The sequence below is a fragment of the Nymphaea colorata genome, chromosome 6 (assembly GCF_008831285.2).
Source record: "Nymphaea colorata isolate Beijing-Zhang1983 chromosome 6, ASM883128v2, whole genome shotgun sequence".
Classification (NCBI taxonomy): domain Eukaryota; kingdom Viridiplantae; phylum Streptophyta; class Magnoliopsida; order Nymphaeales; family Nymphaeaceae; genus Nymphaea; species Nymphaea colorata.
This window is the reverse complement of record NC_045143.1, coordinates 19,064,916-19,079,900: the sequence shown is the minus strand read 5'-3', so window position 1 is coordinate 19,079,900 and position 14,985 is coordinate 19,064,916. Positions and strand designations below refer to the sequence as shown.

The 14,985-nt window shown below is 40.9% G+C and overlaps 1 protein-coding gene across 1 annotated transcript; it reads right to left on the bottom strand.

Annotated features, from left to right (window-relative positions):
- Positions 1-7,143: 7,143 nt before the first annotated feature.
- On the bottom strand, positions 7,144-11,313 carry LOC116256614 (uncharacterized). The gene is given in 5 exon segments (XM_031633012.1): positions 7,144-7,299; positions 7,301-7,426; positions 9,752-9,862; positions 9,864-9,985; positions 11,148-11,313. Coding segments are annotated over 5 exon segments (681 nt in total).
- Between the last annotated feature and the right edge of the window lie 3,672 nt (positions 11,314-14,985).

The following is a 14,985-nucleotide window of genomic DNA, read 5'->3' as shown; positions in this document are numbered from 1 at the left end:
TGACAAATTTTACTCTTGAAAAGCAATGCAAAACTTAGTGTGAATTTTAATAATAGAAAAAAAATAGTTGTATTTTTAATTGTTCCAAATCTTTATTCATTTTTTTTTTAAGTTTTGCTATTACTTACAGATAAGATTCTCTAAGTTTTTTTCCTATGGTTTTTTGTAACTTTTTAAAGTTTTTGACCTAAAAAAGCATCTTTCATGGTAAATTTGGAAAAAAAAATCTCTCGTAAATGTATGAATGTGTAACTCTCTAGCTACCAAAATTTATTATTTTAAATAGAAGATACGGCCTTAATTTTCAGATCACATAAAATATCGACCTTCTTCCATAACAATAGTTGCCGGATTGGTCTATTTCCTAAATTGTCATGTTCAATTATCATTTTCTAAATAAGCGCTCTGTTTTTCTTTAATTATTTTTCCAATAAAAAGCTGATTGAACCCTTGAGTAGTGTACAAAATGCCGTTTCATTAATGGCGAAATTCAGGTAAATTAAAAAAGATGAATAAGATGAAAAACTTACTGTCCCAACAAAAAAACGGAACCTGCTACCATTCTTGTCATTCTCCAAAATACTTAGACATGCGACAAAATTAAATTTAAAAAAAATCTAATGGAAAGTATGTTATTATGCCTTTTTTTTGTATATTTGACCGAGCCCATCCTTAAAAATCAGTACGGGAAAAAATTTAATATTTGATTAAGAAATCCAATCAAATTCAGATTTAAGAAATGACATGTGATCGGGTTCGAATATACATAAATATCCAATTAAATTAAGATACAAATTTGGAGCACACTTATTTTTACGCAAATATCCTACATCTAATGCTTTTTTATTTTCAAAATTAGCAAAATTCCCATCAAAATTTGGATTCAAATTCAGATATGAACATGAAGATCAGATTTGGATTGTAAAATCTAATTTCGCATTCGGATTCAGATACAACTTTTCTTTTGATTCGTATATGAATCTGAATATGTGGCTATATGAAAAAATGGATATAATTAAAGGATTGTTCTATTTGAATTCATCTCAAAGGGGACAATGTGAAACATTGAATTGCTTGGGCCATATAGGGGTAGAAACCGGTGGCATCCTCTCCTTTGGCAGCTCTACCCAGTGTAAAAGTGTCATATTTGAATTGTCCTGCCGCTTGATCACATGGCCATATTTAATGCTACCTTGTTACTCAACTTAGGTTGACAAAATTTAAATTCAAGAAAAGGCACATTAATGCCATATCTTATTTGAATGCAATCCGAAGGGACGTTTGCTAATTTATTTATGCTGTATTTTGAATCAGCACTAAGTCATCTAATAGGAAAGCAAATTATGTAGGATGCCTCTCAACAAATTATATATATATATATATATATATATCATATTCTTATATATTAAACTTAATGAGGATTATCTAGGGCATTGATTCTAAGCATATCAGGTGGTGAAGATTAAAGACAATGTGGTTCTACACTTTGCTTTTCTCATACGTGGTTATTGTGCATTGTTCTGCCAAATAACAAACTGTTACTATTCCATAAATTTGCACCAAAAATTAGAGAAGGTAAATATAACACTATGTTGCATGGAATCATGAATCTACCCTAATCTTCTAGATTTTTGGAATGGTAACTGTTTATTGTTGTTGTCATATCATTCATTAATTAAGGCTGGGCATTGGGCTGGGCTAGGTCCATCTAAGGCTCCACAAAGTGAGACTCATGATAGCTGAAAGTATTTGCTGGTAGCTCAAGCCTAACCTGTGCAGTTATCGGACCAGGCTTGAGCTTGGGCATTAACTTTATACCCATCTAGTACCCGGTTCGATGTCTACTTATATTTGAAACCCTTAATATTTCATATTTTAATATCTTAGAAACTCTTAGCGACATCTCAAGAGTTTTTAATAGTATTATCGTTGACATATGAAGAGTTTATAAGAGTGCTATCGGCGACACATGAAGAGTTTTTAAAGGAGTCATCGACGACCTATCAAAAGTTTCAAAGAACAAAATAAAAAATGTAAAGGGATGAGTTTATATATATATATATATATGGTAAAATAGGTCTCCCAATACTCGACAAGAGCCAGCGTAACCTGACAATTTTTTTTAATAGGGTCTGCTCAAAGTGTCAAATAACCAGTTCAAGCTCGCCTAAGCAAACCAAAGAGGATTTAATTAACCGGAAAAACACATTGTTGACATAGTAATAAACAATTGTAGCAGATTGCTAGTTCATTTTAGCTTTGAAAATGTCATATTAATTATGTTAGGAACAACACAGAAAACTCTCCTCTCACACTCTCAAGAGGGGGTTAGAAGCAACAAGGAAGAAGACAACGATTTACGTGGTTCGGAGCAATAATCTCCTACGTCTACGGTCGCACAGATCTCTTGTATTCTCTCTCTTAGAAGAACACACAGACAGACACACACTCAAGCGGCGGCCATCCTCAAAACATAAGGATTAGGGCAAACCCGCATTTGTACAAAATGACATATATGCCCTTACATAAAGAGGAAACCCGCATTTGTACAAATCCGCGGTATTACAAATGAGTGTCCAGTATGGATCAAGTTCCATACACCAACAATCTCCCACTTGGAATTTGATCCATCCAAGTGCTTGTATATCATATACTCAACCTGTGCGACGTCTCCTCATCAATCAACCTTGGAGACCAACTGAGGTTAAACATAACCTCAACTTCTCAGCAGTCACTGGCTTTGTCAACATGTCTGCAGGATTCTCTGTTCCACGAATCTTTTCAAGAGATAGTATCTTTTCTTCCAACAAATCTCTAATGAAATGATACTTCAATTCAATATGCTTTGTTCTAGCATGAAACACTGGATTCTTGGCTAAATGAATTGCACTTTGACTGTCACAAGAGAGAACACTCTTATCTTCCTTTACATGCAATTCTTTTAGAATAGTCTTTAGCCAAATCATCTCTTTGCTTGCTTCTGTAACAGCAATATATTCAGCTTCTGTGGTAGACAGCGCAACAACCTTTTGAAGTTGTGAAACCCAACTAACGCAGGTTCCTCCTAGGGTATAAATGTACCCGGTAGTACTTCTCCTACTGTCAAGATCACCACCCAAATCTGCATCCACAAAGCCATGCAAAAGTAATTCGTTTTTCTTAAAACAAAGGCTCATACCTGAAGTTCCTTTCAAGTAATGTAATATCTACTTCACAGCTTCCCAATGTTTCTTTCCAGGCTCAGTCATGTACCTGCTCACTGCTCCCACTGCTTGTGCTATGTCTGGTCTAGTGCATACCATAGCATACATCAAGCTACCCACTGCTGAAGCATATGGAATCTTTGACATTTCTTCATGTTCTTCATCTGTCTTGGGTGACAAATCCTTGGACAGTTTGAAATGACTAGCAAGAGGCGTACTAACAGGTTTAGCATCTTGCATCTTAAACCTGCACAAGATCTTCTCAATATAATTTTGTTGAGACAAATTTAACGTACCTGTCTTACTGTCCCTACTAATTCTCATCCCAAGGATTTGTTTCGCAGCGCCTAGATCTTTCATTTCAAATTCCTTTGACAGTTGTTCTTTCAGATAATTAATCTCTTGCAAATTTGAGCCTGCAATAAGCATATCATCCACATATAATAGTAAAATGATATAACAACTATCAAGGTTCTTAAAATAGCAACAGTGATCCATATCACACTTCTTAAAAGCATTTCTCCCCATGAAGTTATCAAACTTTTTGTACCACTGTCTCGGTGCCTACTTTAAACCATAGAGACTCTTCTCTAACTTGCATACAAGACTTTCTTTTCCTAATACTTGAAAGCCTTCAGGTTGCACCATATAAATATCTTCCTCCAAATCCCCATGAAAGAATGCAGTCTTCACATCTAGTTGCTCTAAATATAAATTTTCAGCTGCAACTAAACTCAATACCAATCTTATAGTAGTTAGTTTTACAACAGGAGAGAAAATTTCTGTATAATCTATACCTTCTTTCTGTTGAAAACCTTTCACTACTAACCTTGCTTTATACCTTTTCCTTCCATCTGCTTCTTCTTTAATCCTGTATACCCATTTGTTTTGCAATGCCTTTTTCCCACAAGGAAGCTCAGTTAATGTCCACGTTCTGTTAGCATGTAGAGAGTCCATCTCCTCTTTCATAGCTAACTCCCACTTAACAGAATCTGTAACCTGCATTGCTTCATCAAAACACTCGGGTTCTCCAGCATCAGTTAACAACAAGTAACGTAAGTAAGGAGAATACCTCCGATTTGGTTTTGGCATTCTACTTGATCTCCTTAATGGAGGTTGGGATGTGCTTGCTTCTTGTTCCATCTGACTGTTTCTATCTTGACTCTTAATTGCAACATCATCTTCAGAGACATCTTGAAGTTCTACAATGTCTTCACTTGTGTCATGATGTTCATTCTTCTCAGACATAAAACTATCATTGTCTTTGTACAGAGCCATCTTATTAAACACTACATCATTATGTCTAATAATTTTTATTGCTTTATCATCCCAAAAGCGATACCCAAACTCATCATTTCCATAACCAATGAAATAACATTTCCTAGACTTAGGATCTAATTTATCCCTTTTATCCGAGTCTATATGTATGTAAGAAACACAACCGAAGACTCTTAAGTGTGCAAGATTTACCTCCTTGCCGGTCCAGGCTTCTTCAGATATTCCATAGTCCAAAGGAACAGAAGGCCCACGATTTAGCAAGTATGCAGCTGTACTGATTGCATCCGCCCAAAACATCTTTGGTAAGCCTGAATGCAGTCTCATGCTTCTTGCTCTTTCACAAAGGGTTCTGTTCATTCTTTCAGCAACCCCATTTTGTCGTGGCTTTTTAGGGACCCTTCTTTGTGTTCGAATCCCATGATCTGCACAAAAAATTTTTAAACTCTTTGCTGTCATACTCACCTCCATTATCTGACCGCAGACATTTAATCTTCTTTCCGATCTGATTTTCTACTTCTGCTTTCCACCTTTTGAAAACAGTAAACACGTCAGATTTATGTTTCAGAAAGTAAACCCATACCTTCCTTGTACAATCATCAATGAATGTAACATAGTATAGGGATCCTCCAAGAGAACGAACTGGAGCTGGTCCCCAAACATCAGTATGCACCAACTCTAACTTTTCCTTCTTTGGAGGCCGTCCAACTTTGGAGAAAGTGACCATTTTCTGTTTTCCGAAAACACAGTCTTCACATAGCCCAATGTCTACAGATTTCAAGTCATGCAACTTGTTATTTGTTGTCATGATCTTCATTCCCTTTTCACTCATATGCCCAAGCCTGCAATGCCACAACAATGATTTATTCTCACATTTCGCCACAGCCACTGTGTCTTTCACATCTGCAGTCATGTACAAAGTGCCAAGTTTGTGACCTCGTGCTATAACCATAGTACCTTTGGTTATCTTCCAAGATCCGCCAACAAAGGTAGTAACATAGCCTTCGTCGTCTAACTGTCCGACTGAGATGAGATTCCTCTTCAACCCTGGGACATGTCTGACATCTTTTAACTTCCATACATGCCCATTCTGCATTTTAATGTGAACCTCACCTTTCCCTACAATATCCAGAGGTTCATCATCTGCAAGGTATACTCTACCAAATTTTCCTGCAACATAGTTATGCATACTTTTATTAGAATACGTTGAATGGAAAGATGCGCCAGAGTCTAAAATCCAAGACTCTATAGAGCTGTGTACACTCAAGGCAAGTGCATCAGCTATATCTTCTGTTGCTGCATTTGCTGAATCATCTTCACGATTTGGGTTCTTCTTCTTCCACAACCTGCAATCTCTTTTCCGGTGTCCTGGCTTACCACAGTTTCAACAACCATCACTTCGAGGTTTGGATTGACTCCTTCCCTTAGATTTGGACCTTCCACGCTCTTGGTAGCGTTGATTAGTTCTGCCCCTATTTTGAACATTTAGGGCAGAACCGAGGGGCTCTCCTGCCTCTCTTCTGCGAATGTCCTCACTAAGTATTAAATCTCGAACACCACTGAACTTCAATTTGCTTGACCCCGATGAACTACTCACGGCGGTCACAGTGGCACTCCAACTCTCCGGTAGAGATGACAGTAAAATTAAGGCTTGAACCTCATCATCAAACTTAATATCGACAGAAGATAATTGAGAAGTAATAACATTGAACTCATTTATGTGATCCGTAACAGAGGCACCTTCAGCCATTTTCAAATTAAATAATCGACGCCTCAGATATACCTTATTCGAAGCAGAGGGTTTTTCGTACATATCTGTTAGCGTCTTCATCAGACTTGCTGTCATCTTTTCGTTAACAATGTTGAAGGCGACGTTTCTGGCCAGCATCAACCGGATGACTCCAAGGGCTTGTCTATCCAGCAACTGCCAATCTGCATCAGCCATTGTTGCAGGTTTCGCTCCCATGAGTGGTTCATGCAGTTTCTTCTAATACAAGTAGTCCTCGATCTGCATCTTCCAGAATCCGAAGTCTTTACCGTCGAACTTCTCGATTCTGACCTTTCCTTCTTCCAGCGCCATTGTTCCTACCTCGAACGAACCTGTCTCTGATACCAGTTGTTAGGAACAACACAGAAAACTCTCCTCTCACACTCTCAAGAGGGGGTTAGAAGCAACAAGGAAGAAGACAACGATTTACGTGGTTCGGAGCAATAATCTCCTACGTCCACGGTCGCACAGATCTCTTGTATTCTCTCTCTTTGAAGAACACACAGACAGACACACACTCAAGTGGCGGCCATCCTCAAAACATAAGGATTAGGGCAAACCCGCATTTGTACAAAATGACATATATGCCCTTACATAAAGAGGAAACCCGCATTTGTACAAATCCACGGTATTACAAATGAGTGTTCAGTATGAATCAAGTTCCATACACCAACAAATTAATGATCCATAATTAAGCCTTTTAGAGGTTCTGTGCCGTTGGGAAGCGTCCATGAATACTCACGCTGGTCGTGTTGAGGAGCCAAGCACAATATAAACGTTAGCTGAAATTACAAAAACAACCACGGAAGATGAAGAAATGTCCTCCTTATTGCAAAAATAAGCGAAAGAAGTCATTTTTCCGTTTTATCGTTGAGAATGAATGATTGGCCACACCAATCACAAAGAAGAGTAGATGGGGAGTCCCGCGAGAGAGGCGCCGACATCAACGATGAACACATTTCCGGTGACGTACTGAGAAGAGTCATGGATGAGATAGCGAAGGAGGGAGGTAAGCGCTGGATCTAAGGTACCGAAGGTCCTCAAAGGATTAATTAATCCCCTCGGCAACTGCGTTGAGCCATTCCTTTTCCAAGAGCGCAGATCTGATCTCGGACTTGAACAATCGAGGGGCAATTGAGTTCACTCTGATTCTGTGACTTCCCATCTCTAAAGCCATCGTCTGCTTAACAAGTGTCGTTCAATTCTTCTCAGTTGATAATCGAATAGAAAAGAAAGAACAGCAAAATTTTCTCCAATTTACATCAAGGCCCAGGGTGTTTTTTTTTTTTTGTAAAAAAAAAAATCTTATGAACGGAATGTCAGCATTGCATAGGGGATTTTTGATTGCCTCCTTGTGACTGGGTGTGGTGAGGGGTTTGGGTGTGGGAGGGAGAGGAGGAATTGTGTTGCGCACACTTATATATATATATATATATATATATATATATATATATATATATATATATATATATATTAAATAGTTAGCGGACCTTTTAGAGTCACCAATCCATCGTAATAGATAATTAAGAGAAAAATAAAAAAAGGTGAGTACATTTTCAATTTTTAATACTATTTCACACCTTTTTACCTTTCTTTTCTTCTCAACTATCCATTTGGTTTAAATGGACGACACTAATTAGATAGCACAAGTCATCATTCACACACACACACACACACATATATATGTATATATATATATATATATGTAAATACTAGATCATTTAGATAAGAGACAAATACTAAGCCGCTTAAATCTGTGTTAAAAAGTAATTTTAAACAAAATGTGAACCTTGTAATATGTTTATAAACATTAATTTAATTAAATAATGCTTTAATTCAGGTTACTTTTGTAAAAAAATTGATCTTTTTACCATCAAAATGTTAATGTTACAATAGTTGTTCATTTCTTGATTATTAAAAAAATGTTATTAAAGTACAAAAAAAGACATTAATAATATAGGTTTTTTAACAAACTAATACTAAGATCATATCTACTATCCTAGATAAAAAAAAAACTTTAATAATTGATTTTAATGGGCATATTTTTGTCTCTTCCCTAAATGTTCTTGGTATATATATAATATATGTATGGTGCAAGAATGTAGGAGTTACATCATGAGGTTTGCAGTCTTTGTGCGTTAAAGTCCATCAGTCTCAAGTCGAACTCTTCCTCCTTTGATTTGAGATCACCAGATCGATTGTAGTGTCATTGGAGACATTAACTCCATGATCATCAAAATCAGCAGTTTGCTAGAACCGTGGCCTTGGAAATTAGAAACAGTGTGATCAAATGCCCTTACAAGGAAGCCAGATTATGAATTATTTACCAACAAAAAGATAAGCTCTTTCAAGTATATATGTGTGACTAGCTACATGAGCTCATCAAACAAGTTGACTGGTTATATTCATTCCTTATAAAGGGCTAATTAATATGAATATAAAGCATAGGAGGCAAAAGAAATTGCTCAAGACATGACTACTCAAACTTATCCTGAATTACTGAACTACTATATACAAAGGATCAGTTACTCTATGGCGGAGGCCATTCAATATAAATTATTACTACGTTAATATATAATGGTGCACGACTTTTTACTCTTTTTTTACGGAGAAAACATGACTTCAAGGTAGCGTTTGGACGACAGATTGAGAAAATGGTTTTTCAGGAAACCTGGTTTTGTAAAAATGATTTTCTTAATGAGTTTTGTAAAACATTGCTTGTATGTTTGGGTAGGGAGGCAAAAAAATAGGGTTTTGGGTGAATAACCTCAAGGACGTGGTTTTTTGAATTCTTTGTGAAAACACCGTTTTGAGAAAACCAATTTTTTCGAAAACTGACAGACCGAAAAATGAGTTTTGGAAGCAAAACTGAGTTTTGTCTTACCATCAACTACAGATTGGCTTATCATTTATCTAATAATTCATTCATACGTTCAACCAGGATCAATTGTTATAGATCATGCATATAATCTCCATATTAAATTATCTCACATTAACTGCAAAACGTGACATATCTCACTACCTGCATGGGTAATTCATATCTTATAATATATTTAATCATAATTGAAATTTTTTGCCTCTGTATACAACTCCCCTTGTATCTTTTTCTTTTCAAATCAAGTACAAATACAAAACAAATAAAAACTTCACCCTTGACCTTGTCTACTAATTCAATAGGCAAACCTAGTTATATGCGTTATAATAGTGTATAGAATTTTCATCGCCAGTATGGTTATGATAAAAATACCATTATTTCACATTTTGTAAAGACAAAAATAAAAAATAAAAAAAAATATAAAAATATTTTTTAAAAAAATTACCAAAATGTCTCCCTACTCTTATTTCATAACACTTGATGGGTTGCGTGCACCTAGCGCACGCAGCTCAATAGGATCCATTTCCAAGAGTTCGGTTTTTGTAAAGTCTCTCTTATAATATTATTGTATACCTTTCAAGCAACGTCGTTTTGACATGAGGAGGAAAAAAAAAAAAGGTCAATTCGTACCTTTGTCAAAGCATCAATTGCAGCCCTTGAGACTTCATAAGCGAGGGCTCCTGGCAAAGCACCACGATTTTGCACACCGCCTATGGAAGAGATGTTGACTATCGATCCCCCCTTGGTTCGCTTCGTGCATGAGTCTGCACAGGGACTTGGACACGAACCATGTTCCTTTCAAGTTAGTGTTCACCGTTTGATTCCATTCTTCCTCGCTTAAATCCAAAGAATGAGAGACTGTGCCTATGAGACAAATAAGAAGTCTTAAATATGTTTGACATACCTTCACCAAAATAATCATGCAAAGGAGAAGAAGAAAAGGCCTCCAACGGCTCAGCTTAGCCGGTTTCCGTCAGTTTAAGTTATATATATATATATATATATATATACACACAACGGCTTCCCTTACGCCAGGTCTACGCTCCACGCACTAGTTAGAAATTAGAAAAAATAAAAAGTAAAGGAAGGCTCGGTCCTTGCCCGATGCCTTCCCTGCGCTTTGCCGGGGGAGGCAACGCCGACGGCCTCCCCCAAAAAAAATTGTCTAGTAGCGAGCTGCATTGAAAAGGGCATTAACTTTCCTAATTCACAAGCAAGGAAGAGGCCATCATACCTCTCACTCCCAAATGCCCCTGAAGACCCTGTTGTTGCGCTCCTCCCAAATGCACCACCAAGCTGAAATGAGCCACGGCCTCCAGACATGACCCCAAGAAGCAGACAGGTGGGGGGAAAGACAAAAGAAGAAAAGAAGACAAATGGATGGTGAGTTTGGAAGACTACTAACAAAGGAAGGCCAGGTAGAAGCAAGGACACTAGAGAAAAAATGACAAGAAGTAAAAAGGTGGACCCGAGACTCAGTCGCGACAAGACATAGGGGACACTGGTTAGCCAAACTGATGTAAAGGCGCTGTAGGTGGTCAAAAGTGTTAATATGGCCAGAAAGGAGAAGCCAGACAAAAGCAATGGCACGAGGAGAGGGGCCAAGAGACCAAAGAGAACAGGGTGGAAGCGATGTGACAGAAGGACCAAAGGAGGCCAGGTAGTAAGAAGAAAAAGTGAACTCACGGGTAGGCGAAAGAGGCCAGGATGGGGACGCGGACGATGAGAGGTCAGCAAGGCGGAGGAAAAGAGGAAGGATAGAAAGCATGTCGCACCAAAAGTGAGAGGGGGAGGTGCGAGAGATAGAACTATTCCAGATGCTAGGGGAAGACAGGTCAAATTTGGAACTGATGAATTGGGTGATGGGAGAATGTTCAGTTGCTAACCGCCACCACCAAGAACACAGAGAAGTCTTGCAAGTCCGACTAAGGTTGGTAACCAGCACCCCCAACAAGACGCGAAAAGGCAACCACATCCCAATGCGCTAAGCGATTCGAAAGTCGATCACCATTCCAAATAAACTTACGAATGAGCTTATTAAACCTACTCAAAACAGCCACAGGAGGCCGAAAGACAGCCAGAGCATGAAGGGGGACAGACGCAAGACAGTGCTTAGCTAGAGTAATACGATCTGAGAGAGAAAGTAGCTTTTCCTGCCAACACTGAAGGCGATCATTAAGCTTCTGCTCCATGCCATTCCAAAAGGAGGGTGTAGGAGGCGACAACGTAATCTGAAGCCCCAAGTATTTCATAGGCAGGCTAGTAGCCTTACACCTAAAGCAAGATTCCGCGAAAAGTACCGTGGCCGGATCCGCGTGAATGAGGGAAAGATGACATTTGGCAGAATTGATAAAAAGACCCGAGATGAGCTCGAAAACCCGAAGGATGAGCCACGTTCTCACAATCTATTGGTGGGAAGTATTGCCGAACAGGAGAAAGTCGTCAGCATACTGAAGGGTGGAGAAGGTCTGTAAGTGGGAGAGCAAATGAGGTATGAGGAAGCCAATGACCATTACGTGATGAAAAAACGCAGAAAAGCTCTCAGCAACCAAGTTGAAAAGCAAAGGCCAACGCCCGAGACAGAAGAAATCGCCACACTTCCCATTAAAGGAAACCGCAAGCTGGGCCCCAGTGACAAGCGACAGGATCCACTGTCTAAACGATGGATCAAAAGCAAGACGGGTGAGGTGGTCAGAAACGAACTCCCAACTAACAGAGTCAAAGGCTTTAGAGATGTCCAACTTAAGGATGAATGAAGGAAGCCGTAGATAGTAAAGGGAGTGAACAACCTCATTGGCCAAGACAACCACGTCCTACAGACGCCGACCCTTGACGAAAGCAACCTGAAAGGGGTTAATGATAGAAGGCATGATAGACGCAAGCCGCAAAGAGAGCAACCTAGCAATAATCTTGTAAGGTGTGCCTAGGATGGAGATCGAACGAAAGTGGGTGACGAACGTAGGGTTATGGCGCCTGGGCATCAAGACTCAGGTAGCTTGATTGAATTCCTTCAGGAAAATGGAATTGGAGGCGAACTCATCACAAAACGCAAACACATCAGCGCTACAAACCTCCCAAAAGGTACGAAAAAATTCGATAGGAAAACCATCAATGCCGGGCGCCTTACCAAAGCCAAGGGCCCAAACTGGCATTCTTGATCTCTTAGTGGAGGAAGGGCCGCTCAAGAGAGATCGCACGAGAGACAGAGAGAGAAGAGAGGTGAAAATCCGGTAACGGGGCACGAAAGCGAAGAGGTTTAGAGTAGAAATCCCGGAAATGAGTGCTCAGAGCCAGGAGGATGTCATCACCAAGAAAAACCCTACCCCCAATAACCATGGACTGGAGCAACATCTGACGGTGCCTTTGAGAGGCGGCCAAGTGGAAGAATCTAAAGTTCTGGTCCTCATGCGCAAGCTAACCCAGCCTAGAACGCTGCCGCCAGTGGATGGACTGCCTTATCCGCCACTCCTGGGCAAGACACTGTAGACAAAGGAGACGAGAAGATTGATCAGCAGAAATGTTGTCAGAAGCCAGAGGGGACAGGATCTCCTCATCCCAATCGGCCACCTCAGAGAATTTGCTGCTCCAAAAAATGCGCTTCCAGGCTAGGGTCTCCCTCCTAATGAAGTGCAACTTCCGCGAAAGCCTGAAAGCAGCCCAACTTCCGTGAGAGCCTGAAAGCGGCACCAGGAGGGAGGATGGAGGCTGCAGAAGCCCCAATCCTACGCAATTCTCGCTGCAACCTGGCCAAGCTGGAGCGGGAGACCGGTGCCACAGCGGCAACAAAAGAGGAACGCAACAAGTCAAGTTGCTCCTGCGGAAGAGAGACCTTAAGAGCGGCAAGCGCATCTGGGAGGGAGATGCCTAGCTCAGCATGCAACAAGGGGGCAACAGGCGGCAACCTATCGGCCAGGGAGTGACAAACAACTGGTCTAATGGTTGGACCAGGCAACCGAGCCGGGGAGGACAGGGGGGCTCAGGTGGACGCAAAATCAGACCGCAAATCGGGGGAAAAAGAGTTAACATAAGGGATGTGGGGGAGGGCAGGGCTAACAGGTGAGAGGGGCAAGTAGGCGGGGTTGTGAGGAGGGCCGCGACTGAGTCTAGGGAGCAGAATATGCAGGGAAGGCAAATCGGTGCTAAAGCTATTGCCAAAAGAAAGAGAAGAAACCGAAAGCAGATAGGCAAAGGAGGAGGTCCTGGGTGTAAGGGGGGGCATAGGGGGGCCAGTAACAAAGGTAAAGAGCAACGTACAGGCAACAAAGGGATAAGGGTTGACTGGGGGAGTCGAAACGCCAGAGGCCAAGACAACGGAGGCCACAGTTGAACAAGAGCGAGCAACAACAACAACCTCAAGGGGGCAACCCCCTGCAGACGGGCGGGCAGACGGGCGGGCAGCCGAAAGTGACGATGCAGACGACCAAACATCGCCAAGGTCAATCTGAGCAGCAAACATCACCGGGTCGGGGCATCTCGAGGCGGACTCGCGTGAAGCCCCAGCTCGCAAAGCAGGAAAAGGAAGGGGCAAGCAGGGTACCTCAGGGGAGCGCAATAGAGAGCAGGCTGGACTCCTTCATTGAGGAGAGGCTGGCGTCCGCGGTGAGGGAAGCAAGGGCGGAAGCTGTGAAGGCAGGAGATCGACCACCGAAGAGCACTGGTGTGGCAGACCACCTGAGCTAAAGATCTGCAGAACCTGTACCGAAAAAGGCGGACCCCGCGTACTAGGACAAGCCGGCCCAGGCCAAGGAAGTCTAATAGAGCCAAAGAACATAGAGCTCTCATCCGAAGAAGGTGACCACTGAACAACTGGCAGAGGAACCTGAACCCAGAAGGAAGAAGCGACCGCTGCAAAGCCATGCCACCGACCAAAAGCCGACGATCATTCTGACAAGCAGGAAAACGACATCGGGAACACGTGACGGCCCGACGGCTGTTCAAGGAAGCACACCTCTGACACCACCACTGGCTCCATCTGACGCGGATTGAAGCGACAGACCGAAAAAGGTGATGAAGCCTGGAAGCACGCCGGAAAGAGGGGACACACCAAGGTGAGGGGGCTGGCCTACCAACGGAGACCACCTTGGGGAGCCTCGGCAGCAAGGAACAATCACCCATCTGCAAAAGAAGAAAACAACAACGCGTGGGTGGGAGGAAAGCCTGGAGGAGTCCGCGAGCGAGAGAGAGAGAGGATGAAGAAAAGGAAGTGAAGAGAGGTGAAACTTCATAGGGTTCCTTCGTGCCTTCTGGAAGTTTCCCAAATGATGCGCTCTATCAGAACAGCGCTTCTCGTTTTCCTTTTTCCCTTTCTTTGGAGCTTGACAACCCTAGAAGTCCAACGACCGCCGAGGTGATGCTGGATACTGCTTGTGGGTAGATCTCAGCTAATCTTCAATTCCTTTGCCGTGAATTTCGTCAGGCGACGACGATAACAAAATGTATAGAGGCAATGTTTTGTTCCTTCGGTTTCTTGTTGCTTTGTAACCGTAGGGTGCAAGGTAATGACATATATATGAACTTTGGTATGCAAGAATTTATGTTTTGTCTCTGAGGTGAAGAAATTGAGACAAAGCTTGTAGGAGAGAAATTTGTTATAAGAATATGATCTGATAATTCTCACAGCGAAATATCAAGTTGATAATATAGGAAAATGGAACATCTCAATTCCGAAAGAATTAAATATTGAGTAGAGCATAAATATATGATTTTTGACTCCGAAAGATATAGATTCAACAGGGGTGAATGAATAAGTCAGAAATCAAATGTCCGATAAATGAAAATAGAATGTAATCAGAGCATTAGCAAAAATCTTGAAATAAATGATGACCTAATAAAATCATGGAAGTAGAAAACTGGTAGAAAGGCAC